Source organism: Rhodofomes roseus (assembly GCF_022264815.1).
Source record: "Rhodofomes roseus strain CIRM-BRFM 1785 chromosome Unknown C8Q71scaffold_2, whole genome shotgun sequence".
In the NCBI taxonomy this organism is placed as follows: domain Eukaryota; kingdom Fungi; phylum Basidiomycota; class Agaricomycetes; order Polyporales; family Fomitopsidaceae; genus Rhodofomes; species Rhodofomes roseus.
This window is the reverse complement of record NW_025952958.1, coordinates 567,362-593,529: the sequence shown is the minus strand read 5'-3', so window position 1 is coordinate 593,529 and position 26,168 is coordinate 567,362. Positions and strand designations below refer to the sequence as shown.

The following is a 26,168-nucleotide window of genomic DNA, read 5'->3' as shown; positions in this document are numbered from 1 at the left end:
TTGTCATCTCTAAATTGTGCATTCTGCGTGGGATACTTCGTTGGACATAGCATGGACAGTGTCGGGTGGCATGCCAGGCAGAAGGCGAAACGGGTGAGTCTTGTGCGCTACACCGAGGTCTGGTTGTTCACGGGTCAATGTGCGGATCGGTAGGAAGAGGAGGGCGCGCGTAGTCCCCAGAGGGGCCCCGATGGCCGTTTCCGACCGGTGGAGGAGATAGGTCCCATTGACGGATCGTTTATTGGTGGCTTTCGTGTGCCCGAGTCTCCTGGGTCGCCGTTCGCTAGCCCTCCTCCGCCAACTCCTCCGCCGAAAGATGACTCTGGCCATTACTTCGCCAATGGACAACGTGCTTCATCCTACGGGACGACAGCTCCTCAATATGAGGCTGGAGATTCGCCCTTGCATCACCTCGCTCGGATGAGCGCTGTGGAACGATCAAGGAATTTGAAGGTCGCGCACATGGAGCCGTATCTTCAACTTATGGCCGGCCCGCTACTGCGCTATGACACCGTCGACAGGCAGGGTATCTGGCGTGGGGCGGCGCTGATCGTCAGTAAGTCTCTGGCCAGACTCCATTTGTCGAATGACCGCTTTACACGACTTGCCAGCCGCGGATGCCGGGTCCGACTATGATCCAAGCCCCATCTTGACCTATACTTGGGACCCGATACGTCTAACACACCTGTCTCGTAATGCGTCTCGCAAGTTCCGCAGTGGATTGTCGATGGATCTAGGGCCTCACCCTGCTGACCCGCACTCTACAAGCCGGCCAGATTACGACAGCATCCCTGCTGGTCCAAATGTCATCACAAAACACAGTCACGGCCAAGAGATCTATGTGTATGTTGGACACTCAGGGTAAGTTGTAGGATGTGTGAATGTGAGACGATTGAAGTCACATCATTTCCTCCAGTACTTTCACGTTCTGGCGTTTCATGTTGGAGATTCCTTTGGGGCAAAACGAAATGAGCATCACGTACAGCGTCAATCGTGGTCTACCCCTCCACTTCTTCGTACCAGGCCGAACAGAAAACCTGCGTTGGGCAGCATATTCAGTCAGTGTGCGAACACTCAGTCCTTCACGCTTATTGACTTGCGCAGTGTAACGGGTTCAGCTCAGGCGTGAATGCGAATGATTTCTGCGGGCCTGGATTCCACAGCGGGTATGACCCAGTATGGACCGATCTCCTAGCTAAGCATGCTGAACGGCCATTCCATGCTTTGGTGGGCGGTGGGGACCAGCTGTACTGTGACGGAGTCATACGGGAACCGGAAATGCAAGAATGGGTGTCCTTGCCCAAGGGAGAGAAGAAACAGAACTTCCCGCTGAGTGAGGAAATGCGGGTCGCGATCGACCGATTTTATTTCAACCACTATTGCCATACGTTCAGAAGCGGAGCCTTTGCTAGAGCGAACTGCTCGATGTGAGTATCGAATGCGCCATTGGGTACCACCATGTCGATTGACCAACGTTGCTATGACGCGGACAAACCAGCCCGATGCTGAATATGCTTGGTGCGTTCGTAGCCACAATATCATGAGCGCATACTTCTGATGCATGAGATGACAGATGATCATGGTGAGCGCAGCATAGCTTAACACATCGACAACCCTTGGTTGACGGCATTGCTCCACAGATCTGGTGAGCTATTGTTGGACCATCCCAGCGTTCGCGACTTATCGGCGACGAAAAGATCGACGGATTTGGTAGTTGTCAGTTAATCTCCTTCGCGATGCATTGACCATGGCTAAACATAGCGACAGATCCTGATGAACTCATGCTCTCAACTGTCTTTCGAACGTGCGTGCAATTCGTTCGGGAGATGCTCATGACTCGACCGCTTACTCTGTATGATTAGAATCGGCTCGCGAGGATATTTCTTCTTCCTACTCTTCCAGTGCTTCATCAATAGTATGTGCGGGCAAACCCTCTTGGTCTCTCACTCACATCTCGTGCAGTGGATATGGATGGCAGGGATGATCGACGACATCCATTCCAATCACTTATCATCGGAGCGGACGGGCCATTTATACCATTTCCCTCTCATTCGTTTTTAACATACCTCGGTCCTCAAGTGTGGATGCTATTGCTCGACTGCCGGTGAGTGTCGCAAGAGCTTTAGTTGCAATGGGTCTCACGACATCATGATATCTCAATAGTGCGGAAAGGAAGCTTGACCAAGTCTGTAGCGATCAGACATACCGCATAGTCTTTGGTCGGGTCAGCGCTATGCCAGCGGGCGTAGAACACCTCATTCTGCAGCTCGGTGAGTATGCTCAACTATTTGTCGGTGCGCCCTGACGCGTTGACTTTTTCTTCGGTAGGAATTCCTATCGCATATCCTCGCATGGTATTTCTAGAGAACATGTTGGAGTCAAAGATGAACCCCTTGACTATGTTGGGCCGGTCTGGGTCCTTGGGTCTCTCAGGATTCGTCAACAAGTTCAACGCTGATGCGGAGTTGCTTGACGATTTGGTGTGTGTAACCTGCTCTATAAGCACTGTCGTGTGCTCATTGAATGCCAGAATGATCACTGGACAGCAAAGGCGCATAAGGTTCGTGGCTCTTGACGACTACGCAGACAACTGTACCGCTGATGTCGCACTTCTCCTTATGCAGAAAGAGCGCAACTGGCTTGTGGAACAGATGCAGGGATATGCTTTGACGAGACACTGTCGTGTCACGTTCCTCTCGGGAGACGTGCACTGCGGCGCGGTGGGTCTGTTCAAGACGTTGCGCCAACAGAAGGAGGCGGACATCCCACCTCAGCTCGACCATCGATATATGCTTAATGTTGTGTCCAGTGAGTGCACTACGGATATTATCGATGGAATCAACTCAGTAGTTATTGTATAGGCGCAATCGTCAATACGCCGTTAGTACCCATTCGAGCATACAATGCTGACAGGGACTGCCTGCTGACGTCACACGTCTCCTAGTCCGCCCAACGCAGTCTTGACCATGGTTGCGTCCTTGGCCACGAAAACACATCGAACTCTACATCGTATTGCCACGGACGAGACGATGGTAAGAGCTCTGAGCTGGTCTGCAACCCCGATATACTCAAGCTGCGACATCAGGTGCCTCTGTTCGAGAAGGAGCCAAATGGCCAGCCGGCGAAAAGCAAGTTTATCATGGGACGACGCAACTGGTGTGCGGTGTGGTGGGAAAACAACGGTGACCTCGTCTTCGACATGCGGGTCGAAATCGAGAAGGGCATCGGACGAACTGCTAGGTAGCGCGGATCTTGTGATTTTCCTGACCACACACTGATCATCATTATCAGCTACGCTGTACGCGCACCGCCGCCTCGGTGGACAACGTCATGAACCACACAACAAATTCACTATCGTACAAGAGCACTAACAATTGAACACGCGTTTACGATAAGTTATTGTAGGGTATCATCGACGGCTCGTAGTCCGAAGTCCAATGCTTTATGTTTAGTAGTGCAGTTGAAAAGTTAATACCGTAGCGTGTTTTCATGTCATGGCTCGTGCGACGCTGCTCGGTCGTCCTCAGCCAGAGCATGGGCATGAGGCTCCACGTCCATTTCGTACTCCGAGTTGTAGGCACTGGAATCGTAGCGAGACACGACCTCAGGTATGTGAACGTCGGAGGCGACTGTCGGCGCAGGAGACGCAGCGGCAGTACCGGGTAATTGCTGGAAGTAGGGCGTCGAGGGGGTCCCAGGTGCCGTATGGCTCGCATCAGCCATAGCGTCGTCGGCAGGCACACTTGTTCGTACGCTCGTCGAAGCAGCGGCCTCCCCAAGCTTCCGACGCTTAGCTTCAGCGTCCTCTTGCGCCTTCCGCTCCCTTCGCCTGGCGGCTTGTGCCCGTCGTTTTGCCCGGTGGGCCTCCAGCTTGTCGAGCTGCGCCCTGTCCCGTTCTGTTACCTGCTTCTCTGCTTTTTCTGGCTTCTCCGGCTTCTCCGGCTTGCTCGACTTTTCTTGTTTTTCTTGTTTTTCTGCTTTGTCTGCCTTATGCTGGACCTACAGTGAACTCATGAGTACGCACACGGAGATTACGGAGGGATGTACGCACTGTCGGTGTACCCTGAGCCTCCTGTTCCTCGAGATCATCGATCGCTTTCTGCTCTGCGATAAATTCTGGATAGCGCTCACACATGGGTCGCCATGTCCGTGGCGACGGCTTCACGTCCGTGTCCATGGGGTCGGTGGACGACAGGACCGCGTCGATATCTGGCGGAGGCATGTAGTCGAAATCGGGGCCAGGGTTGATGCGTACCCTCGCCTCGTTGAATAGTGAGACGAAGGGGTAGTACCCGAGCGTGCCGTCGTCGAACGGGTTCTGTTTGTGCTCCCGGTAGCCGTCCTTCGCCGCCTTTTTCTTCTCGTGCGCCTTTGCGTTGGGGTCACGCAAAGGCAGGTAGTCGTACAGATCCTGGAAGGCGACGCCCTGGCATTCGCCGTTAACGAAGAATGCGATGTATGAGTCCGATCCGAGAGTAGGTAGGGGACGCATCGGCGCAGGCTCCTGTACGACAGTTTTCGTACCTCGACCGGTCGAGGGCAGGTTCTTGACGGTTGCCGACTTCTTCGTGGCGGAGGAGGGCATCGAGCTAGTGCTGTTGGCTTTCGCCTTGTCGGTAGCGCCCATGAGTGCGATCATCTCCTTGGACTGTGCGTACTCTAATGACTCGAAGTACTCCTGGCCCTTGAACTCAATCGCGATGCGCTCGCGCTTTATCCGTGCAGGGTCGTACGGGTCCTTGCGGTTCGGCGGCGGTCGATTCGCGGGGAGGGATATGTACATCCCAATCACGTCTCCGGGCTTGAAAGGCTTTCCGTACGGCCGTGGCCGCGAGAGGTGGACCTTCTCGCCCGTCTTGTCGCGGAACGCGTAGCTGTATCCGTCCGACCCAGCAGGCCCGTTCAGCGGGGCCTCTCGCCGCGCCCACCCCAGCCTGATGTGGCTGCCCTCGCGCCGCTGGCTGTCCGGAGGCTTCTCCCCGCCGCCCATCTCGACCTTGACCTCCATGTACCACTTCCCTGCCCGCACAGGCGCGTTGCACCGGGCGCTCCGGAACCCCTTCTCACCTTTGAGTCCGAGCCCGTCCTGGGTCACCTTCACGAACATACTCCTGTCCTCCCATGATACGCGGAACGAGGTCGGAGCGGACTCGATGGTCCGGAAAGGGAGTGCGGAGCCGGGAGGCGCGAGGCCGGCGGGGGTGTACCGGAAGTTGAGGCGGTTGTTACAGTGCGGATCTGTGTTGTGGTAGGACGAGCCAGGAGCGATGGGGATGAAGCCGGGGTGTCGGGATATTGTGAGACGTGGTCGTGCGGACAGGTCTATGTGACGCGTATGCAGGACCACATTTTCGGCCCCGGGTGTAGGCGTTGCGACACCTGGATCGGATGGCGCGGGTGAAGCAGCGATGTTTTGCGAGATAGCAGCGTGTTTGCGCTTGCGGCTGGGTGCGAGCGCAGGTGCGGTGGATATCGCTGCTACAGCTGGCGACGGTTCACGCGGCGAGCTCGGTGCCTCCATAACGGTACGCTGAGAAAACTTGTGCTGTTATCTACGTCCTCGGTTTCAAAGGGAAGCGGATCGTATCGTTGCGAGTCTGTGGCCCGGGAGAGTTGGAATGGGCAGACTGGCAAATTCGGAGCCGTAAGAGTGAGTCGGGATTGCTTGGTAGAGTCAGACTTGAGAAAGTGACGCTTCCTGTCGGATAGAAAATGCAAAGGTTGAATCTACGTCTGTAGCAGGCCAGTGTCAGAGCTAAGTATGTCAGGGCCTGAGTCGGGCGAAGAGGCAAAGACTCGATGAAAGAGTCGTGGTCGCGTCGCGTAGACGCCGGCGATCGTGAGCGGGCGATCGGATGTGAGATCGCGGGCGCTTCCCCGTGTGGCGGCGTTCACTGCTTGAGTTGCATTGCTTCAGCCCCCCCCAGCAGCAGTCAAACGTGTCAGTAGAAGGCAATCAAGTAGGAGGCCCAGTTCACTATTGTATTAACCAAGATGACAGCTCTCCGGTAAGTGACCCTCTTGTATCTTTCTGTCTCTCAGAGATTGAACGCGTTTCATTGTTAGTCGCATCCAGAAGGTTGTCGCCACTCATTTGATCGTCTCGAGCCACAGGTGCTAACGCGTTTCTAGGAACTGACCGATGTCAGGAACAGACCAGTCGATGTGAGCATCCTATCTGCTCGACAGCTCTTTGCTCACGCGCTTCACAGGGGCTCACTGTCGAGCCAGATGAAGACAACCTATACGTATGGAGATGCGCGGTGAAGGCATCGGTATGTATCGGCGAAAAGACGTCTCAAATACACTAGTACTGATAAGCATACACTTCCGCACCATCCAGTCGGACAGTCCTTACAAAGGCGGCACATTCCGCTTTACCCTCACGCTGCCGGAGAACTTCCCATTCAAGGCTCCTACGGTAATGCATTAGCTCTATTCAATGCACTAGAACATCGCGACAGAGAATTCACACTGCCGCTTTGATTGACAGGTCGTGTTCTCAACGAAGATCTATCATCCAGGTATCAACGAAGAGGGACACATCTGTGTTCCAGTCCTCCGCGATCAGGTGAGGACGGACTTTACATCGCACACCTAGGCCCGTGCATGACGCATCCTCCATGTTCCCCTTCACATGCATACACCGCTCTGACTGAAACGTTACGTACTCACGTCGGCAACCTTGACAGTGGAAGCCTACCGTAACTCTGTCTTCAGGTGTGCCTGCCATGCTGACATCTCGTGGGGGTATTGACACTAAGCGGATGTCGCCCTCCAGTTCTGGCCATCATCCAGGAGAAGGTCAATAATCCAAGCCCGGATGACCCGTTCGAACCTGAGATCGCTGCTGTATGAACATTTCAGCCCTCTTCCGTGGATCAGCACATTCTGATGATCTTGTCTCTAGCAATTGAAGAATGATCACGCGAAGTTCCTTGCGACAGCGAAGGAGTGGACGAAGAAGTAAGGGACACATCCAGCTACCGTAACATTTCTTTGACCTTGCTGACAGGTATGCAACGGCGTGAACGTCCAAGAAGCGAAGCCCTCTAGAATTGAATATGTCCGCAAGAAATTGGCCCTGAGCTCAGGTTGTACTACTAGCAGTGTTGTGATATCATATCCGTTCGAAAGCGTTGAATACTAGTAGACCGTTCGTCTCCCGGTCGCGGTGTAGTACTTCAGTGAACCTGTCCGACGCCCAATCGGCGTCGCTAGTCCACTCCATATTGGAAGTGTGGATGAAACTCGTCTCCCAGACAATGGTCGACACTCGGGCTCCTGTACCACCCACGATGCATTGATACATGATGGATAGCTGAGATGCCGTACCTGTTGGAAGACCACGTTCGACACGAAGCAGGCTTTCCAGGCGATCTGCCTCGGATGGAACAATACATACCTACAGGTACAGTAGCCGTGAAATCCAGGAGTTCAGTAGGTTCTCAGCCACTGCAGACGATGTACCTCGACGTCGCTGTTCCTTGAACTTGTCAGTCTTAGTCTTGTCTACCGGTGTGAGTAGCGGGAAGCGCGATCACGTGCGCATCAGCTTCCAAGATCGGTAGATTTCTCTTCCGACAATTGCGGCGACTGGTCGAGGTCGACTGGGATCACCCACTGTCAGTGAGACGCACTGCCTGGGCACTTTGCTCTTGTCTTTCGCCTCCCTAACTCTCTCCGTCATATTTTCTTCTTTCCTTGCTCGCGCTTCGCTTAGTCCGGTATTGCTCGTCTGTATTCGGAACCTTGAATGCGCTGGTGAAAGCCGGGAGAAGCCTCTTCGCGGTACCTGTTACGTCGACCACACGCTCGTGTTCAACACGTTGTTCGCTCCTTTCCTTGTCCCACTCTGCGTTTCCAACAGTTTCTTCAATTCTGATTACTCTGCTCGGAGGTCTGATTTGAAACCTGCATCTACCACTGCACGCTCTGTGCCACCTATTCTACATACCCGATATCTCCATCGCGCTCGCGGACACCTGATCGCCGCTTACGCCTTCGCTCCCCGGACCTCATCTGAACGTGTTTACAACGAGGCATCCGAACCCAGGGACAGCTACTTCGGTGACGCCGAGAACAATTAGCCATGTATCGTCTACGGTAAGCACGTTGTCATTGACCGGTATGCACGCTATTGACTAATTGCGGGCATGCATGCTGGATCCTTCACGCACCGAACTCTGACACTACGTTCTCCTGCCCACCGGCACCACAGCAAGAAGTCGGACGCTAAACGCGCTCAAGTCCCAGAGCAACCTCTCGTGGTCCCGCAAGCAAAATCTTCGCAGCTACTACCTACATTGCCTCCTGCGGATGACTTTCGGACGTCGTTGATACTGCCTGAGTGCGTACTGTCCTTACCATCTCACTATCTCAGCCCTTCTTACTTCCCGCGTGAATCTTTTTGTGTTGCTATCTATGTTGGAATGGTATAGTCTCACACGTCGCTTCAGCCTTCTTGGCACATCCTCCGGCACGCCCATCGCTCTGGACGACCTGAAGTCCAAGTTTGCCGAACAACGCGCTCAAGGCTCCCAAAATCAAGTCACCGAGGAAGAGGAGGATATGATCCTTGAAGCATTGGGACGATTGCATGCCAGAGCTGCTCGGACGAGAGCTTCCACCAGCAGGGAGGAGGCGAGCAGCGAACAGTCTACTTCTAGGATCGAGAGCCAGGATCTAGGATCCCACGTAGCGTCATCGTCGCCCACCAGAGACTCGCTGCAGTCCTCTAGCACCACCCCTACGGCGCTGCATAGCGCGACCTCCATGTCCTCTCTATCGTCGACGAAAGGATCCCATGTCAGCAGGCGGATGAGTAACAACTTGTTCGGATCTGGCAAGTTCCGGGACCAATCATATCTTCGTTCTGCATCCCACGGGCGTCGGGCGGGGGGGAACAGGCCTGTCCCGTCCGTCGCACCCTCCGACTCTATGATGAGTATGAGCACCGTCTCGAGTAGCAGGGCCGGGCAGAGCTCTATGTATTCGGACAGTCTCAGGCCAAGTACCCCCGACGGCAGCACTTATAGTCCTTCGAACTCCGTCCCTTCCAGTCCGAACAACGACAAGGCCTTCGAGAAACAGCGGACAGGACGATCGGCGCCACCAGACTCCGACTCGGAATCCGCTGCAGACAGGAAGGTCCTCACCACGCGGTTAAACAAAGCGCTATCCCCCGACGTCCTGCGGCGTGCATCGATGGCGCTGGACGAGGTCATCAGGGAGATGGAGGAGGAAGGTGACGACGAAATTGTCATGGAGAGAACTACGCTTCCTCACATTCATGGGGCTGCTTCGAATGGATCTGCGGGCACACCGGTATGTCGTAAATTAACCTACCCACATGGTGACATCCCATAACGGCTTACGCGTTCACCGCAGACGGAGCAACGCTCGCCCCTTGCGCTACCGGGGGAGTACGGCACAGCGGTCTCCTCCGACGACCGAGTCGTGCTCACGCCGACACAGATTCAGAGCACGACTGTAGAGATGCGGTCGCCCACCAGCTCCCCTGCCCCGCGCCTGCCCGGATACATCCCCGGTATGCCGAGGCCTATGACACCCCGTGAGTCGACGTTCGACTCTGACGACCAGACGCCATCGAATACTCCCCGTGCTACCTCCCCTCGTTTACCTGGCGCACCTCCGTCCCCTCGCGTCCCACAGACATTGTCCTTGTCCTTGTACAGGAGCAACTCCGCTGCGTCCTCGTCTCGCCAGTCTCCTGCGCCGGTTGTTACCCCTGTTCTAGCATCTACACCACCACTCTTTTTCAACCGAACCGTCAACGGTCGATACACCCCGGAAGATCGGCAGCGTAGTGGAACAAGTTCCCCTGTCACCGATGTTTTCGATTCATCTGCGCAACCTCGTCGCCGGCCTATGTCCCCCCTTTCTGCGCCTGCGTTCCAAGCGTTGACAAACCCCTCGTCACACCCAACTACACCGTCTAATGTGACGTGGAACACAGGCTCTCATTCAACGAGCTCACACGTGGCCGCCAAGTCCATGGACGGATCGCTGTACAGCAGAAACGGCAGTACTATCAGTGTTGGAGATGTTCTAGCCGATGGGTTGGAGAGGGCAAAGTCGACGTCGAGGTCCCTCCGTTCACCCGCGCTGCCGGAGTCACCTCTCATGGATCGCAACTATGGCCTGGCCATGGCCATAGAGTCTGAATATCGACCATCGTCGGCGATGTCGGGAATAGAGCTTGGGTCGCCCGTTCAAATAAACAACCGGCCACTTCGCTCTCCGACGCCGACGCACAGCCGACAGAAGTCTCCAATCGTGGCGACGTTCCCCGAGGCTATCAATGGCAGTTCGAGCGGAGACACTTCGAACATGAGCAGGCGGTCATCGAAGCAGAACCATCACTCTTCGTTCTCCCTGGGCTCGTCATCAGGGCTCCTTCTCTCTCCCATCGCTAACTCTTCGAGGTCGTCGATTGAGTCCGCTGGGTCCAGCTACCATTCGTGGGACGAAGATCACAGGAAGGATCGACTGTATGACCTCTTCAGCAACCTTGACCCGAACCACACGGAGTGGCACGATGTGTCTGCGCTGGACAAGTCCGCTTCGTCGACACCAGGCACCTCGCCGTACGAGAGCCTGGACATCGAGGATGCGGTGCGGAAGAACACAGGGTTGACGAAGAACGACTTCATTGCCATACAAGATAGGCTAGTGAAGGCCGCTATCCAGAAAGTCAACACCCCTGACGGACGAGCGCGCGCGAATTCTCTCAGGAGGCGGAGACCGTCGACGTCACAGTCGAATTATTCGCTCACTGAGAACCGGGTACGTAGTCCGTTGCGTCCTTCGTCGGCGTCACACTAATTGTTCCGTCAGGTTGCCAGCCCGGCTCCTCATGTGCAGCCTGTCGCCAACGCCGTGGCTTCCAAGGGCTCAGACCATCATGCAAAGGTCAATGCGTTGTTAGAGTCCGTGGTCGATAGCATTGAGTCACCACGTGCGATGGAGGCGACAAGTCTCCCCGCACCAGAACCGCATGTACAACATGAAGCTGTGTCCGCCAGCCCCGTCCGCCGCCATAAAGCACTGGCGGATGCTTTGTTCGGTTCTGAAGGCAACACCGAACGACCTCCGACTCCTGGAGCTCAGGCATTGCTATCGCCGGGTTTCGAGGGTCGCCGTTCTCGTGCACAGACTCCTCCTGAGGTCATTCCTGACTCCATCTCGTCGCCACCCTCTGTGTCGACTCTGACTCGAGCGATGTCGGCCGCGAAGTTGCCCATCTCTCCTAACTTCAGTATGTCGCAGACAAACGTTTCTCATGTTGACGCCGCGCGCTTGACCATGGAGGTTCAGCAAAGGGCAGAGGCTGCCACTGCAGCGCTCAGGAAGTCGCCGTCGATCCCAAAAATGGGCGAACCCACCAGCGCACCCCAACGCAAGCGCATCAACCCGAAGCAGATATCGTCTCCGAAGCTGGTCTCATCCTCGACCAGTCTGGACACTATTCCTCTGCTGTCGACCTCCTCCCAGAAGGTTTCGCGGTTCAGGAAGCTAACAGGCACTCTGCGTGCCAAAGATATACCCCCACATGCACTTGAACCATACCCTCCGGCGTCTGCTCCGCTCCCGAGCCATCACCCTCATTTCTCTCCGACGTCTAGTGCACAAACCGAGCAATTTGGCCCGAGACCGGTTGGTCGTGAACATGGCAAGACGTCGTCTCCTGATCCCAGTCCGCCGGCTTCGGCTTCACCCGGAATCAGGAGCTTCATCTCCCGTTTCCGTAAGCCCAGGGCTTCAGAGTCTTACTCGGCATCGCACCGCGAGAAGTCGTCGCCTTCACTCTCAGCGTTCTCACCATCATCGCCATCGTTCAATTCTCTGAATGCAGGCCAACCTCCCCGATCCGCTCCGGCTCTGCAAACATACTTCGAGCAACCCACTGCGAAAGTCGCACGCGTACCTTCAACAACGGTGATGGAGTCACGAAAGCCACCGCCGCTCGTTGATACGCCGCAAGCGTCTGATGAGGCTCAACCGCAATCGGACGACGCAGCTCTCAAGCAGTTGTTCGCCGCTGCTTCCGACCTTGGTTTGGACCAGGTAGAGCTGAAGAATCTGCTTGCTCGCTCCCCGTCGACGTCATCCAAACTGACTCGAGCCACGTCTGTGACCGAGAGCAGAAAGAGCCATCTTCCTGGTGTCCGCGAGGATTATGTGCCCGATCGATCCCCCTCTCCGACGGTACCCATGGGTAGATCCAGTACGGATGGCCATTCCAACAGACCTTCGCAAGATGGTTTCCGACCCTCAATGGACGACGTTCCCGAGATTACGCTTCGTCCTCCTCGCGAGGAGCCGGAGGCCAACGTTAACCCAATTGTACGGCGGACCATCATTTTCCCCTCCGACCCTCGTTCTTCGACTTTCGATCTCAATGCGCTCATGCGCAAGCAGTCTGCTACACGCAAACGACGTTCCGCTGGGGCTAACTCCACCCAATCCATTCGCTCGATTCACGATCGCGTACCAACGCCGCCTCCACACAAGCACACAGGCCGTCGTTTCTCGACGGACGGTTCTCCTCCGGTGCCTCAGTTGCCCGTCTCCATAGGGTTGCAGAGCGACCAGCTAGTTGCCCCTGGACAACTGGAGCCATCGAATTCTGCTTACGATTCACTGTGCGGCTCTCTAGAAGCGACCGAGTGTACGAAATCTGACTGTGTCGCTGACAGATATGAGATGTACACCGGAGAAGGCAAGCCCAACGGCGCTGCATACGCGGAACTCCAGAGTGGTTCTACCAATCAGCAGTCGGATGCGAATCCGGAAGCCGGACCTGCTCTAGAGCTTATCGAACTAGCTAATGGAGAAATGATCTGGTGAGTTGCTGCGTCATTCGTAAAGACCAAGCGCTGAGAGCGTCATAGGAATATCGTTAATGGCTTGCGAGACGATGACGGGGAGTCTTTCTACGGCGACCGCAGTAGCTTTGTTTCGGAGTACTCACGAAGAGATTCTACTGGGGACGGCCTGAGACTCTTCTTCAAGGGCCACGAGAAGAAAGGTTCGAAGGGCAGCAACGTGTCCACGGCCACACGCAAGCGGCACTTTCCAAAACCTGCTGTTCGTCCGGAGACCAAGGTAAGACCACTCGTGACTAAATGCTACGTTTCCGTTGACTCCGCCGCAGGTCTTCTTCAGCTCTTCGACACACATCGGACAGCTTATCGATAACCTTTCACGTGGCGTTGACGCTGGATCCTTCAATATTGCCCCCGAGTCTTCGCAAGCACACCACCACGCTCACTCCGCGTCTTCGTCGCTAGGGTCGGAAAGTGAATTGCGCTGGACCCTTGAGGAGAGAAGGCTTCAGCAGATGCTTGGTTCGCTGGGTTCAACTAAGTGATAATATCCCGTGCGTTGGACATCCTCGCTGTTATAATTATTGGTTTATGTTGCTCGTCTCTATGCTGTTTAGTTTCTTCGACAGTCTTGCTTGCGTCAGTGTATGGACACACACATCAATCATAATGGTCATATCGTATGGCTGAGCTACATGCCTATCGAGCACGATTCTGCCTAGCTAGCCTTCTACTCCGCGCTCATCATGAGCCTTGCGTCGCTCTCCGGGCAAGCCATCTGTTGAGGCACAACGCCACCAAAGCTTGTAACAACAGTGAATCGTCGTCGAAGTCATATTGCATGACTGCATAGGCGGTGCCAACAGGTGTGTTCCTCGTTTCGCAGAAGAACGTTGCTAGTCCAGTGTCGTGCAGGTATAGCTGGGGAGTGATTAGCAAGGGCGGATTGCATGAGAAATTCGCCATACGCCGTATGCATCTGCACGCTCGTGCCTGCGCCATTCGTATAATTGATTGTTAAATTGGAAAATCCGGATACTAGGAACAATAATTTTCGTCAGGTCAGGACGTGCTCTGCAAGCGGCGACATACGATGCGGTCTTGCCCTTCATTACCAAGTACGACATGAATTGCTGCCGCTGCTGTATGGTCGCTGATCCCAGCTGGTCATGCATAGACCAATCGAGTTGCGCGACGACAGTGCCGTCCCCTGTGAATACCTTGGGTCGACGAAGAGTTGCAGACCAATATCAACTGGTCGGTTCATCAAAGCGTTGGGTTGAACAAACATTCACCTTGGTTACAGTCTCTGTTCCGTCACGACTGGTCTTGAATTCAAAGAATATCGGTTTGTCGCGATTGTTATTGCTGATGGACGCATAGGTGTACCCGATTACGATGAAGTTGCGGGGGTCGCTATCTGCCGTCCAGAAGAGACGGTGAGGCTCAGGAGTAGTCATGGGGAACTGTTCGAAGGTGAGTTGATGAGCCATTCTCACAGTGCCCTCGCCTGATATACTCAAGCTACTGCGTAAACCCTCCTCTTTGGGCATTGACTGGGCTCGGCGATTCAATACGAGAAGGCGAATGCTATCGATCATTCTCTCAATGTCTGGTAAAAATACGTGGCCTATGGAAGCCGGTCGAAGACGAATCAGTCAATTTGAATCACGAACATGGGTCACAGTGCTGAGTGCATTGCCTCCAAATAGGAAGACCCAGCGGTCATATCATTGGCATTGTTTGCATGAACTTCTAGCCGTTGGTAGTTCTCAGCGGCCATGAAGGGTGAGTTCCTGGCTCAATCATATCTACTCCCGCGAGGCGCCTATATCAACTCCGTATAGTTGCTTCATAGAACACCACGCGAATCAACTGTATTGTCGCTGACAGCCTTATGCCAACTATGCGATTTGCGCATGCTGGGTTGACTCAGTAAAGCGCCATGTTGTGGGCAAAAGACAGCCCAATGCGACACCGTCAAGACTTCGCGATGGTGTCCTGGTTCGTGGCTGGATCATGCGGTATCAACCGCATGTGAGCAACCTCTTCCGTCAACGGCAACATCGGAACACCCTGGCGCGTGGATGGACCAGGAGAGGCTGGACAGTACCTCGGGTGAAGTATTGAAGCAAGCAGAGGACAACACGCGTTACCCAGAGTCAATTGCCCTATCAAGACGAAAAGGAAGAAGTCGAGCAAATGCTACGCAGTCGGAACGGCAACAATGCGCCCGAGCATCCGTGGCCATGTATCCATATTCTCGCCGCCTCTTTCTGTCTCTTTGGGCACGTCTTGTAATAGTGAGTTGGGTTACTGTCACTTACGACTTGCTGACTCAAGTTGTACTCCATGAGCCATAAAGATGACCAGCGGAACAACAGCTTCTTCGAAGAGCACGAAGAGCAGAAGGGGATGCGCACACTGCTTCTCGGGGCATCCAGATGGCATCCACAGGGCGCAGTCAAATTTGTTCGGCGGAGGAGTATTGTGACGTTTACGGCATGTCAGACATGCTCGCACTCACAAGGTATGCTATTTGAATTGTCTCCATTGTCAACCTCTCATTCGAATGCGAGATGAACGCAGACCTTTCGCTTCTTGTGTCCGCTGCTGGCGCAAATAACGAGGACCTGGTACACGGTTCGGTGCCTAGGAGTGATCCGGAACTTTGTGCAAACATGCGGGTGCGACCTGCTTGATAGCGACGCGGCTGTTTCTTCATCCTCGCCGGGTTCCTTTGGGACTTGCTACCGGACATTAATCTGGACACAGTATTGGGCTGTGGTGCAGAGGGCCGACCCAATTCTGAGGCCACTGCACGCCAGCATTTTGTCCGCGTAGGGTATCTGGACGGGTGACATGGGCCGAAGCAAGCTTACGCTCGGACACTCACAGCGTATCGTGTGCCGAGCCTTGAGGTCAACACGGCTGCAATGATATCCGTCCGACACTGCGGCGCCGATGACGCTCAGGCTACTAGTACCAACAGCTGCTAACTAAACATCAACAGATTCCATCCAATTATCACGATCTACATCCGGGATACACGTGTATTAACATTTAGACAGTAGCTGTCAAGTCGTGGAACCTTTGGCAAACAGACTGAGATAGTGCGTGCTTTCACGATTTATTTGAAGTTGGCAGTTCATCTCATTTACGACCGGGCATAGAAAGAAGGCAACAACTCTGAATGAGTGCGTGTACAACACCAGGTCCTGTCTGATGAATGAGGAACAAATCGCGGGCTCGTGTCGATGACTGTTGGCGGGTGCAGGCCATGCAACGGTCCGGCCAAATGCCCGTGTTGCCGTTTGTGTCGACAGGTGCTCACCTCCGAGTGCGGCTGATATGCCGTCGTATCGCATCCATCTCCTTCACATTCCCTATTCTGGGTGGATACCTTTGAACTTTCAGCCGTTCAATGGCTCACTCTCTTGCGACGTGGGCCTCCAATGACCCCGGCAGGCCTGGGTGTCAGTCTGCCCTCTAACATTCTCAGGCTACATGCCTCTTGTTCGTATGCAAGCAGCACCCGTAAGTCTTCTACACAGGTCCCGTTGTGACACCCGCAGCTCCTCGATCATGCAAACCCATGATTATGAGCGCTCCGACTACCGTGGGCAACGGAACAACATGAACGGCCACCATGTTTGGTAAACCATAGCCAATGAACATATCAATTGTGACTCACCGGTGCCGATGCATCGCATCTCGAGCGGTTGAAAGGTGGAGGCAGACGTTAAATGAACAGGCTTCGTTTCTGTTCTGTTACGTTTCCGGACCGGCACCTGCATTTAGATGTAGGCCTACCGAACGGGATTATATGGCTTGGGACTGACGGTCCGATCATTGGCGGGCGTAGAGCCCACCTCTGCGAGGATGATGTGACGCTGGATTCAACATTCTGTGAATCAATAGCCACTTATCACACCTGAAGAAGAAATTTTGTTTCAGACCATCGAGGTGCATACCCCGAGCGAAGTGGCAGACATTCTTGAGCGGGGTATGTAGACCAGATCGCCGACACACTCTAGAGTCATCGCATGATGTCATTGATTGGGCGTAACCTAGATATCGAACTGCACTGTGAATACAGCGCAGGCACAGCGGACACAGAATCACCATCCGCGATGCTTGGCCCAGTGACGTACCGAAGCCTAGCCCGTGGCACAAACGACGAGCTACAAATGGAGCAGCAAGCAGAATGATATAGCCGCCGACACTGTAAGATTTACTTACACTTGGTCCGCGGTTCCCACATGACAGCCCTGGAACCCTGGATCGCACGCTGCAAGTGGATGCACTGGTTCACGATTACGCACGTTTGAGATAATGGGTACGGTACAGATTTTTGATAGACACAACGAACGTTCCTGTTCGCACAACGACGACAATGCAAGACGACAAACAACAACACTACACGACACACCATAGATCAAGCATTAACCTTCCACAGAGGCCGCTTCCGCAACTTGCGCGTGACGTGGACCGTGCTCCCACCGTTATGTCCACCAAACGCAAGCACGACCGTCTCCTCCGCCCCTTGCCCACGAGCGATCCCGCGCTTCCGCAAGTCAATCGCGTCCTTCGCAAATTTGAAGCGCGCTTGGTCCGAACCTACTGTGGCTCAGTAACCGGGGTCTCGACTGTCGTAACCACGAACATACCTATTTGGAAGGTTGGCGACTCTACCGCAGCCTTGAACATATCAAAGGGCACAAGCGCGAAGATTTGCAACAAAGTGTCACGTCCGGCGTCAGACGGTTGCCCGTCTGGATGCGGCGAGATGGGCGTCGAAAGACCGCCTACGTTCAAAGTCTGAGGGAGCGTGACGACGAGGAAGTCGAACACGTCCTCCCTCAACCTCTGAGCAAAGGGGCCGAAAATTGCCGTCTGAGGAGGCATCTGGCGCTGCTCAATGGGTGTTGACGTCCCGTCTGATGGCGCAGGGACGGCATCCACGAATTGAAGCCAGGTAGAGATGTTCTCGACAGTGATAGACTGCCTGCAAATTTCGTACGCGTAGTTGCAGAGCTCGTCCATTCCACCGAGGAGGCAACCGGCGGCAAGCACGGACCGTGCATTTTGAGAAGTGATAGCCCGTATTGTTACAGAGGAATAGAGGTAACCCAATGCTGTATGGTTTGCATGAGCGACGGACTTTTCAAATGGGCATCAAATCGCACATACCAATGCTAAGACCCTGTTGATCACGGGATAGTCAGTCACGGAGGTGAACACTTCTAAAAGATGTCGGTACCTCTTCTGTTACCTCCGGCTCTTGCTCGAGGTTGAGATAAATATTGCACTGTCCAGTGGGTTGTGGCGTCGTAGACATCATGTGAGCCAGGAATGGCGAACGAGAGATGATGAGTGCGTGGAGTCGATAAGCGTGCTGATGGACGTGCTAGCAACCGGAGGAGACTTAAGCAAAAAGGAAAGCGAGCGATGTATGCAGTTGAGCTTACCAAATATGTATCCGCGTAACTCTAGGCAGACGGTACTGATCAATACAACGACGACTCGAAGGCTGCAATAGGTACGCACGCCTGTCTGGAATGCATTGTACAGATGATTCAATATCTCATCATTGTGAATCTGGAATGATGACGGCCTAGAATGTACCAATAGGTTGCGTGAGTAAGACACTCGACGCCGGAGAAAAATCGAGCGCGAATAAGTAGAAGTTGACCAGGGAATGTGCCATGCAATTCGACCATGGTCCTGTCACACAGGTACAGAACGCCCGCGTTTCGTACGAGTCGGGCGATACCCATACTCGGCCTGCCTCAGTCTCGGATATCGAGGGGTCCACTTACTGTGCATACCCGTTAACACCCGATGTTCCACCCGTACTTGTCGAGGGAAGAGACTCATCGCCATATGCTCCCTGCCTTGATGTATCCAGTCCGTTCACCGGACTGCCGTTGCCACTTCCAACATGTCCATTCATCGCTATTGGTGCTGACGTCGGTCTCAAAGTCGATGAAGCCAAATGTCAATTGTGGGCAGGATTCGAGGGCCAGCAAGAACGTCAAGTGGCGAGGAACGGTTGGGCCAGGAGCAAGCGAGGAATATGAGGAGGAACGACGCGTTCACAGGGTGGGTCTCGAGTCACAATGTGTGACGGTCACGGCCATCGCCTGCCGCCCGCGATGGCAGTGGCAATTGGGCGACATTGCAGCCTGAATTAATATTGACCTCACGCCCGCGCCCCATTAACTCGCCAGCCAAGTACGTAGCCTGATTACCCCCATTATAATACTCATTGATCAAGATTCATATTAACTCTTGTGGCTCGAAGATACGTATATGAAAGCCGCAGAATCGATGTTGACAGCCGTCTCCGACGCTCCGAGTCATGTTCTACTGACTCATCGGACTGAAGACAAGTAAGTATGCACTGTACATGCAGTATTAGTTGTATGGACAATCGTATCGCTCTCAGAGACAGTGACAGCAGTCGATCGACCGGGTGCGTCGCATGTGAGTCACATCCATCGTCGCCAGGTACCGGTACCGCCCCCGTGTCTGATACGACTCGATACAGTGTACACTGAGTGTACATATGTTGCGCTTGAATCGATGCTTTGTCGACAAAGGGGGTTGCAAGTCGACAAAACCTACCCCCGTCGCTCCTAGGTCGTCCCAAGGCCCCGTATTGACCGGTGACCAGTGACCGTCCGCACATCCATCCTAACCGCGTACGATGTCCAATGCCCTTGGAACCGGTTGTCTAGGATTATCTATACTTTCGCAGAGCCGCATATTTCCCAAGCAACGGGCCACACAACGGACCTGCGTATCGCTATCCGTAGCGGATTCCTCAGTCGTTCGCTTTTCCACAGCCGCTGCCGTCTGGTACCTCGATGCACCGGAAGGCGTGCAAGCAACGAAAGCTGTGTCCCCCGATCAGCTACGGTCATCCTTGGAGAGGACGCTGATTGACTACCCTCAGTGGGTTGGCCAACTGCATTGGGCCACTCATGTTCCCGACGGGGACCATACTCAACGCGCGGGACGTTTGTGCCTCACCTACGGTACTCCTCAGGACCCTGGTGTCGCATTCAACGTGGCGGAGTTACCAGTCACCATCGCAGCATTGGTCCCACCTGTTTCGGAAAGAGTACAGGGCGGGTTCTGGGACGCGACCCAACTGCCCTCCGGCGAACTTCTCCCCTCGACTCCGCTACCCCTTCACGATCTGGAGGAACACGTCGGTCTACCAGGACTCATGATACAGGTCACCAAATTCGCTTGCGGAGGCGTCGCAGTCGCCGTCAAGTTTGCCCATCCTCTTGCAGACGCACAGACGGTAGCGCGCTTCACGCACGATTGGGCCGCGACAAACCGCGCCATGGTGCTTGGAGTGCCCTTGCCAGTGCTGCAGCCCGTCTTCGAACCGCAGAATCTGGATAGGATGGCCGCTGGCGACATTGACGCTGCGCACGTTGACCCGGGACTATTAAAGAAGTCCCGCGCCCTGCCTAGGCATCGCTACGACTGGTGGGCAACCTCAACGCCGCACATCCCGGAGTCGCTGAAGGCAGCGACTGAGGTATCCGCCGCCGAGCCGATGCCTTGGTCCGAATGGAATGTGCAGGCGCCAGTATCCCACTACATCATACACTTCACCGCAGGCGAGATCCAGCGGATGTGGAAGGCAGCTCAGCCCGCGGCGTCCGCACAGACCGTATACGTTGTCAGTCGCCACGACGCACTCCTTGCTCATGTGTGGACGCTGGTGAACAGGGCTCGCGGTCTGGCTGAAGACGACCACCCCGTGCATCTGAACGTCACGCTAGGGTTGCGCAGCAGAGTATCGCCCCCATTGCCGGACAGTTTCCTAGGGTCACCGATCATCCTGGGACGTGTCTCGATGTCCGGACGGGATGCCTCGTCCGAGTCCCCTAGCGGGATCGCAGCGCGCATCCGCTCAACGGTCAATCTGTTCGACACCGAAGCTATTGCTGCGCTCCTACACGACATGGCCCACGACCTCGCACTTGTGCGCCTTTGGAACGCCTTCCTCGGTCAGCGTAACTTCTTGGTCACGTCCTGGATGCACCTCGGCCTGTACGACGTCGATTTTGGAACGCATTCGCGCGCACGATACGTGGAGGCTGTCATGCCGAGCTGCGATGGGTGTGTCCAGGTCATGGAGGCAGTGCCTGCCAGGGAAGAACACCCAGGCGCGGGAGACAACAAGGAAGGAGGAAGGCGGAAGCGTTGGTATGAGGATGGGGTAGACGTCTCCCTGCATCTCAATGCGGATGCGATGGAGAACTTGACGCGTGACCCATTATTACGAAAATATGAGGTATCTTCTGATGGGTGAGTATCAATTCGAGTCGTTGCGCGAACGAAGTAGCGGTAACTAATTGGTATTTCGCCTCAGCAGAAACGAGGACCTCGCGTGCGTAGAAATTGGGTGTCACGCCCCGGACGTCATCCCAACATTGACATAGAGTTGTATGAGACGGTGGAGAAGTTGTACGAGTTTTATGAACTCGTTTGAGACTCGCGCCACCTGCGAATCTTCGAGAGCAGCAGCCATGCCGAACCGCTTCTTCAATTGTGTGGCATGCAGTGGCTTCCTTTGATCGGCCCGCTCCCCGCCCCGCCTGCCCATGGCTGCGAGATTACCCAAAGTGTTGTAAGGGAATACAATTCCAGAAGGCATCGCGGATCGGCGGACATTACTGACTCGCACCGGGGTTGACGGTGTACAAGTAGGCGTGCGCAAGTACGCCTCATTCCTCGACATCATAAACGAGGGCGATGTGTGGCGAGGACCAGGACCTGTGACGCATGGTTTTGAGGTTTGCCAATAGGAGGTGAGCTAGGGAGATGACTGTCGTAATTGCTCGCCTCTGGAAGCTTTTCATCGAACCCTGAGGCGCTCATAGTATGCTTTAGGCGTTGGACGCTGGACACGCATTGCAGCCTCGACACACGGCCGGTCACAGTTTGCCTGACAAGGACTACTTATCTCTATACTGGGGCGCCATGAGTAATGCGCACGGATCATAGCAAGGTGTATCGGTGCGCAGCGTTCTTTACGTACCATACAGGTCATGCGGGCGAAGACATTCTTTGGCGACATGCGAAGGGCAATTCGCGACGCCAGTCCTGAGTCTTTCTGCCACGAACCTGTAGGCATTACATCGTGCCGACCAGGAGGGAATATGTCATGAAGACGCGCTACGCGATCCGTGGCGTGCGCGCCAGACGCGTGTGGTCATATTCACGTGTGCGTGACGCACCCGCATTGTCGACGCGTAGGACGAACGCACACATGTAGGTGACGGTATAGTATGACACGCAAACAGGCACGCATTCATACTCAGTCCCTGTAACGTGTGCATTGAGCACGAAGCAGTGGAAACCCCGCGAAAGCGTCAGAACGCGTCAAACCACGTACCTCTTCCCATACGATCCATCGGGGTACCCACTGTGTCGTTGAACTAGCCTAACAATGATAAGTATTACTATCCACGGAGTCGGACCACAATCGCCTATTACGTGCCATCGCCTTTGTCCCCGGAAAGCCAACGTAGAAAGTCAGACATATGCATCACTTCGCCATATGGGCTTCCGAGGTCTGCATCCGTCTCCGTAGGTCGTATCTCCGGCTTGGGAGGCGGAGGCTCGCGTAGTACCATCGATACATACGCATCCATCAGGTTGTTTTTGATGCCTGATCCATTAGCTCGTTTGCCGCAAAGGATCGGATACGATGGAGGCGCAGCCGTGTAGTGAGCTGTAGAACCGGGTCCATCCCTGAGCTGCGGGGTCGCCAAGGCTCTGTTAGCCAGACGTGGCACGCAATGACTGTACAACACTCATCGTACCATATGCGAGCGATCAGAGGCAAAATGATCGAGGTACGCTGCCGCTGGCACGACCCGGAAGAGACTGAATCCGCGCGACGTACAACGGCGAGTCAGCACCCATTATGTCCGTCCATGCGAAATGTTGAAAACCGACTTGCCTTTGGTACTCCAATGGTGTCGAGAACCCCCCGTCAAACACGTACGGGAAGGTCTTCGACACGTAGTCTGCCAGCCATCCGGAGAGACGAGGCCAGGGCGGACGCGGCGGAGCAGTCAGCTGCTGATGCGCGACACGGAAGGCGAGCGGATGGCGGACGCACCTGCCCACCTGCTAGGGACTGCAAGCCGGGTGTCGAAATCGTACACCCAGCTATCTCCTGCCGCCTGCGTCCGCTGCGGTCCGCCTTCGCGATGCGTCGGATCTTGCTCGCTGCTCTGCATGTGCTCGCGCGAGCGGAGAACGAGGATAACGTGGTAGTCCCATACTACCACGTCTTCCCGGGCCTTCTGGCTCCAGAGGGCGACCTACAGAATAGTCGACGTCTCAGTATGCACGGCCCGTCTCGAAATCGGGCGCGACGGGAGGCGGGATGCATGAGAAGCGAGGACAGACGGACCGTCTTCCCGTGGTTCGATATGAACACGACGGACGCCTGCCACGGCCAATCGGCATCTGCCCCGGCTGTCGAGGCAAATGCTTGGGCAAGCAGGTATACATTCTCTTCACAATAGCAGGACGTGTAGATGCTGTCAGGAGGGAGCGGAGGAGGCATGTGTTGCTTTTGTTTCACCGACATAGTCGTAGATTGAGATCAGGCAGTGGCGCTAATAGGCAGCAGCAGACAAGTCATTGCATGGGATGAAACCAGGTAAAGAAGCACAAGTACATGCGAGTCAATATGAGAAGCCACGAATCCTCCCGAGCGCACCGATTACCCAATATGTCGTATCCTAGAGTAGCCCTCAGGCTGGTCATATCATTACAGTCCACAGCTTTCCACCATCGTCGTCGCGGAATTGACGGAAATGAGCAGGCAGCAGGGTGATAGAGTACAATCCACAACACTCGATGACGACAAGTCATGGTCTGGACAGAGAGCACGGGGATCAGCGAAACGGAGCGCGAAGGAGATAGCGCGCAGACGCACCATGGATGGGTATAGTACATCAATGGGTATCGCGAGCACCGGCATCACCGCCTGGCGTGCGGCGAGCTGCCCGGCGCATACTCCAGCTGGTCGATGCTCCAGGTATTCTTGTTCGCGAAGACGTCCGAGACTCTCTTCTTCAGCAAGATGTCATCCAGCTCCGGCGACGACCGCTCAGGGCGGAACGGCACGAAGATGGGCCTCGGACCACTCGAGGCCGACTTCGCGCTCGACTTGGATGGCGGAGGCGCCTTCCGAGGTTGAGGCGCGCGGATCGCGTTGTGCGAGCTCGGCACCGGAACCGTCGCAGCGTCCGCCTTCAGCGTCGCCGGGATAGGACGGGGGAACTGCGACGGCGCGGCGGGCTTGGGCAGCAAGCCGGAGTTGTTCGTGAACGGGTGGGTCGCGAGGGGGTCGAAGGACGAGAACGCGGTCTGGGTCGACATTGTTGAGTCGGGTCAAAGCACAGTGGGACTCGGAGCAGCGGGCAGACGGTTGGATGAGAACCGGGCTGTTGGTGAGCGATACCGAGTAGTCTTTTGTAGATACGAGCAAGAGACGCGGAAAGGAATAGCGCGTCGGAGGGATGGAGAAAAGGAAGAGGCAGGGCACGGGAGGTTATATAGAAGAGGAGCTTGCGAGCGTGGTAGCCCGTGGCTAGCTGTGGCCACGGATGAGGGGCCCGGAAGTTTAGCGGGCTTGCAAGCGACCCTCCCTTGTGATCACATGTGTTTCTCGTTCCTGTTCCGTGCTGCGTCCACCGCCCATGCCAGTCGCGATAAACACCCCCGAGAACATCCGAAACATCCCCCTCGTCCTGCCTCTTTGGTCTGCGTCCAGGGCCTCCCAATTGGCTGGCCACTAGCAGTCCACTAGCAGATCACAGACGCATCTACGATTAATAGATGCAGGTACGCTTCCTCCGTGGACTCGCAGTATCGAACGCGCTACCACGGCACGCTCAGCGGAATCTGGACTGAGAGTCACATCCTAATTTGCACGGCAATGATCAGACTATGTCAGGTGCGTCATCGAGAGTTTGTTCGCGGACACGACTCGGAACGTATGAGGTAACCGTCAATGAGTTCGCTTGCGCGGCAACGACCTGCATGCGTCGTTGCGCCTAACGTCGAGGGTGTGTTTTACGAGAGCAACAACATAATGCCTGTCGGACACGCTGCCATCAACTGACGCTAGCGACATTGTCAGGCCGGCTCACGGCTGATGATATGCATAACAGAAACATAGGGCCGAAAAGCAAGCTCAACTGCCCGTTGGGGAATGTGATGTATGGGATATCAATAGGCCATCGGTGTGGTTCTTGCGAAGGAAGCAAGTCATCCAATGTACGCCCGCACCCTCTCACGGAAGTGACGGAACGTCGCGAGCCCATCCTTGTACAGGCGACAAGCAATTGTCCCCGAAGGTTCTCCCGAACCTTCACGGGCAAGCAAGACCCGCTGTCGCCCAACACAAACCCGTCAGCTGTCCCATTTTGTCGCACATTTTACAACTCGGTCGGAACATGCAAAGGTTGTAGTACGTCTTCGTCTCATGCAATCATTTGGCTTGACGCTCTCTTTGCTCTGTCTTGCCGTAAAGATATGGGATACCCGCCCTGTGGCACGCGCAGACCATCGCACGGAGCCTGCATGGTGGATGCACAAACCTTGTCGGAACAGACACGAATAGGAAGAAGACTTCCCAACAGAGTGGCCTTCGTACTGCACCCCAAAATGTATGTTCTCACCAGGTAGGGTGGTCCCCCGAATGCTATGCGTTTCGTCGTGGCATTCGGCTTCGTCTTTCCGGTCAAACGGAGCTCATCCAGAAGCGGTGAGACGCGCCATGATCTGTATCACTCCATAGCTTGCATTGCTCCCGTCGAGTATAATGTGTTCTGCGCACGAGACAGTGGCTCTAAACATACTACAGAACGAGATAGTCTAGGTGCTTGCTGTAAACGGCCAGTCATGTGTGATGCGCAGTGGAAACAAGCGGAGTGTTGGAAGTACCAAGGGACATCGCCTCCTCGTCGCTCCCACCGTCGCACCGTGCCCGACTCGGACAGGACGTCTGCGGCGCGTCGGTGAACCCCGAATGGCCCCAGGTCCAAGAGGTCGAGGCATACGCACGGGCTAGGGAGCGTAATGGGCGGGACGCTAGAGGGCTGGGGATGTGTTAATGACGGAATGGTGCAGATCCCAGCGTCGCGCGCACCCTTATGTAAGAAGGAAGCCTTCCGCCGTCATACAGGCTGCTCGACGCGCGCCGCGAACCAGATAGAGCTCGAAGCCGTGATGGAAGATCTATGTCCGCGACGGTGGAGT

The 26,168-nt window shown here is 55.1% G+C and overlaps 8 protein-coding genes across 8 annotated transcripts; 4 read left to right on the top strand and 4 right to left on the bottom strand.

Moving 5' to 3' along the window:
- Positions 1–51: 51 nt before the first annotated feature.
- On the top strand, positions 52–3,495 carry C8Q71DRAFT_876468 (uncharacterized protein; the record flags this gene model as incomplete). The annotated part of the gene is made up of 18 exons (XM_047928410.1): positions 52–93; positions 154–556; positions 612–861; positions 917–1,058; positions 1,105–1,427; positions 1,499–1,518; positions 1,574–1,582; positions 1,651–1,716; positions 1,768–1,804; positions 1,863–1,915; positions 1,963–2,104; positions 2,164–2,270; positions 2,329–2,480; positions 2,531–2,560; positions 2,625–2,808; positions 2,862–2,880; positions 2,945–3,032; positions 3,086–3,495. The coding sequence occupies 18 exons, from the start codon at positions 52–54 to the stop codon at positions 3,242–3,244; spliced, it is 2,226 nt and encodes a 741-aa protein (XP_047783585.1). The 3' UTR covers positions 3,245–3,495.
- Positions 3,386–5,814, bottom strand: C8Q71DRAFT_207753 (uncharacterized protein). Its single transcript, XM_047917018.1, has 2 exons — positions 4,052–5,814; positions 3,386–3,999 (listed from the first exon to the last, which is right to left on the bottom strand). Exons 1-2 carry the CDS (start codon positions 5,519–5,521, stop codon positions 3,493–3,495), a joined length of 1,977 nt encoding a protein of 658 aa, XP_047783584.1. The 5' UTR covers positions 5,522–5,814; the 3' UTR covers positions 3,386–3,492.
- C8Q71DRAFT_733319 (ubiquitin-conjugating enzyme) lies at positions 5,810–7,471 on the top strand. The gene is made up of 11 exons (XM_047922321.1): positions 5,810–6,008; positions 6,067–6,079; positions 6,133–6,165; positions 6,213–6,275; positions 6,344–6,421; positions 6,494–6,571; positions 6,693–6,720; positions 6,782–6,852; positions 6,911–6,966; positions 7,016–7,332; positions 7,403–7,471. The coding sequence occupies exons 1-10, from the start codon at positions 5,995–5,997 to the stop codon at positions 7,029–7,031; spliced, it is 450 nt and encodes a 149-aa protein (XP_047783583.1). The 5' UTR covers positions 5,810–5,994; the 3' UTR covers positions 7,032–7,332; positions 7,403–7,471.
- A 685-nt stretch (positions 7,472–8,156) lies between these two features.
- Positions 8,157–13,396, top strand: C8Q71DRAFT_720065 (uncharacterized protein; the record flags this gene model as incomplete). The annotated part of the gene is made up of 6 exons (XM_047921336.1): positions 8,157–8,350; positions 8,442–9,327; positions 9,391–10,809; positions 10,861–12,869; positions 12,918–13,131; positions 13,181–13,396. The coding sequence occupies 6 exons, from the start codon at positions 8,157–8,159 to the stop codon at positions 13,394–13,396; spliced, it is 4,938 nt and encodes a 1,645-aa protein (XP_047783582.1).
- A 3,893-nt stretch (positions 13,397–17,289) lies between these two features.
- Positions 17,290–18,192, bottom strand: C8Q71DRAFT_853080 (uncharacterized protein; the record flags this gene model as incomplete). The annotated part of the gene is made up of 4 exons (XM_047926895.1): positions 17,290–17,471; positions 17,522–17,989; positions 18,045–18,057; positions 18,115–18,192. 4 exons carry the CDS (start codon positions 18,190–18,192, stop codon positions 17,290–17,292), a joined length of 741 nt encoding a protein of 246 aa, XP_047783581.1.
- A 1,243-nt stretch (positions 18,193–19,435) lies between these two features.
- Positions 19,436–21,560, top strand: C8Q71DRAFT_207340 (transferase family-domain-containing protein). Its single transcript, XM_047917015.1, has 2 exons — positions 19,436–21,188; positions 21,253–21,560. Exons 1-2 carry the CDS (start codon positions 19,564–19,566, stop codon positions 21,320–21,322), a joined length of 1,695 nt encoding a protein of 564 aa, XP_047783580.1. The 5' UTR covers positions 19,436–19,563; the 3' UTR covers positions 21,323–21,560.
- A 617-nt stretch (positions 21,561–22,177) lies between these two features.
- Positions 22,178–23,601, bottom strand: C8Q71DRAFT_207263 (N-terminal glutamine amidase-domain-containing protein). The gene is made up of 6 exons (XM_047917014.1): positions 23,308–23,601; positions 23,011–23,215; positions 22,849–22,915; positions 22,709–22,772; positions 22,279–22,642; positions 22,178–22,207 (listed from the first exon to the last, which is right to left on the bottom strand). Exons 1-5 carry the CDS (start codon positions 23,485–23,487, stop codon positions 22,376–22,378), a joined length of 783 nt encoding a protein of 260 aa, XP_047783579.1. The 5' UTR covers positions 23,488–23,601; the 3' UTR covers positions 22,178–22,207; positions 22,279–22,375.
- On the bottom strand, positions 23,487–24,564 carry C8Q71DRAFT_207363 (uncharacterized protein). The gene is made up of 2 exons (XM_047917016.1): positions 23,839–24,564; positions 23,487–23,777 (listed from the first exon to the last, which is right to left on the bottom strand). The coding sequence occupies exon 1, from the start codon at positions 24,282–24,284 to the stop codon at positions 23,883–23,885; it is 402 nt and encodes a 133-aa protein (XP_047783578.1). The 5' UTR covers positions 24,285–24,564; the 3' UTR covers positions 23,487–23,777; positions 23,839–23,882.
- Positions 24,565–26,168: the final 1,604 nt, after the last annotated feature.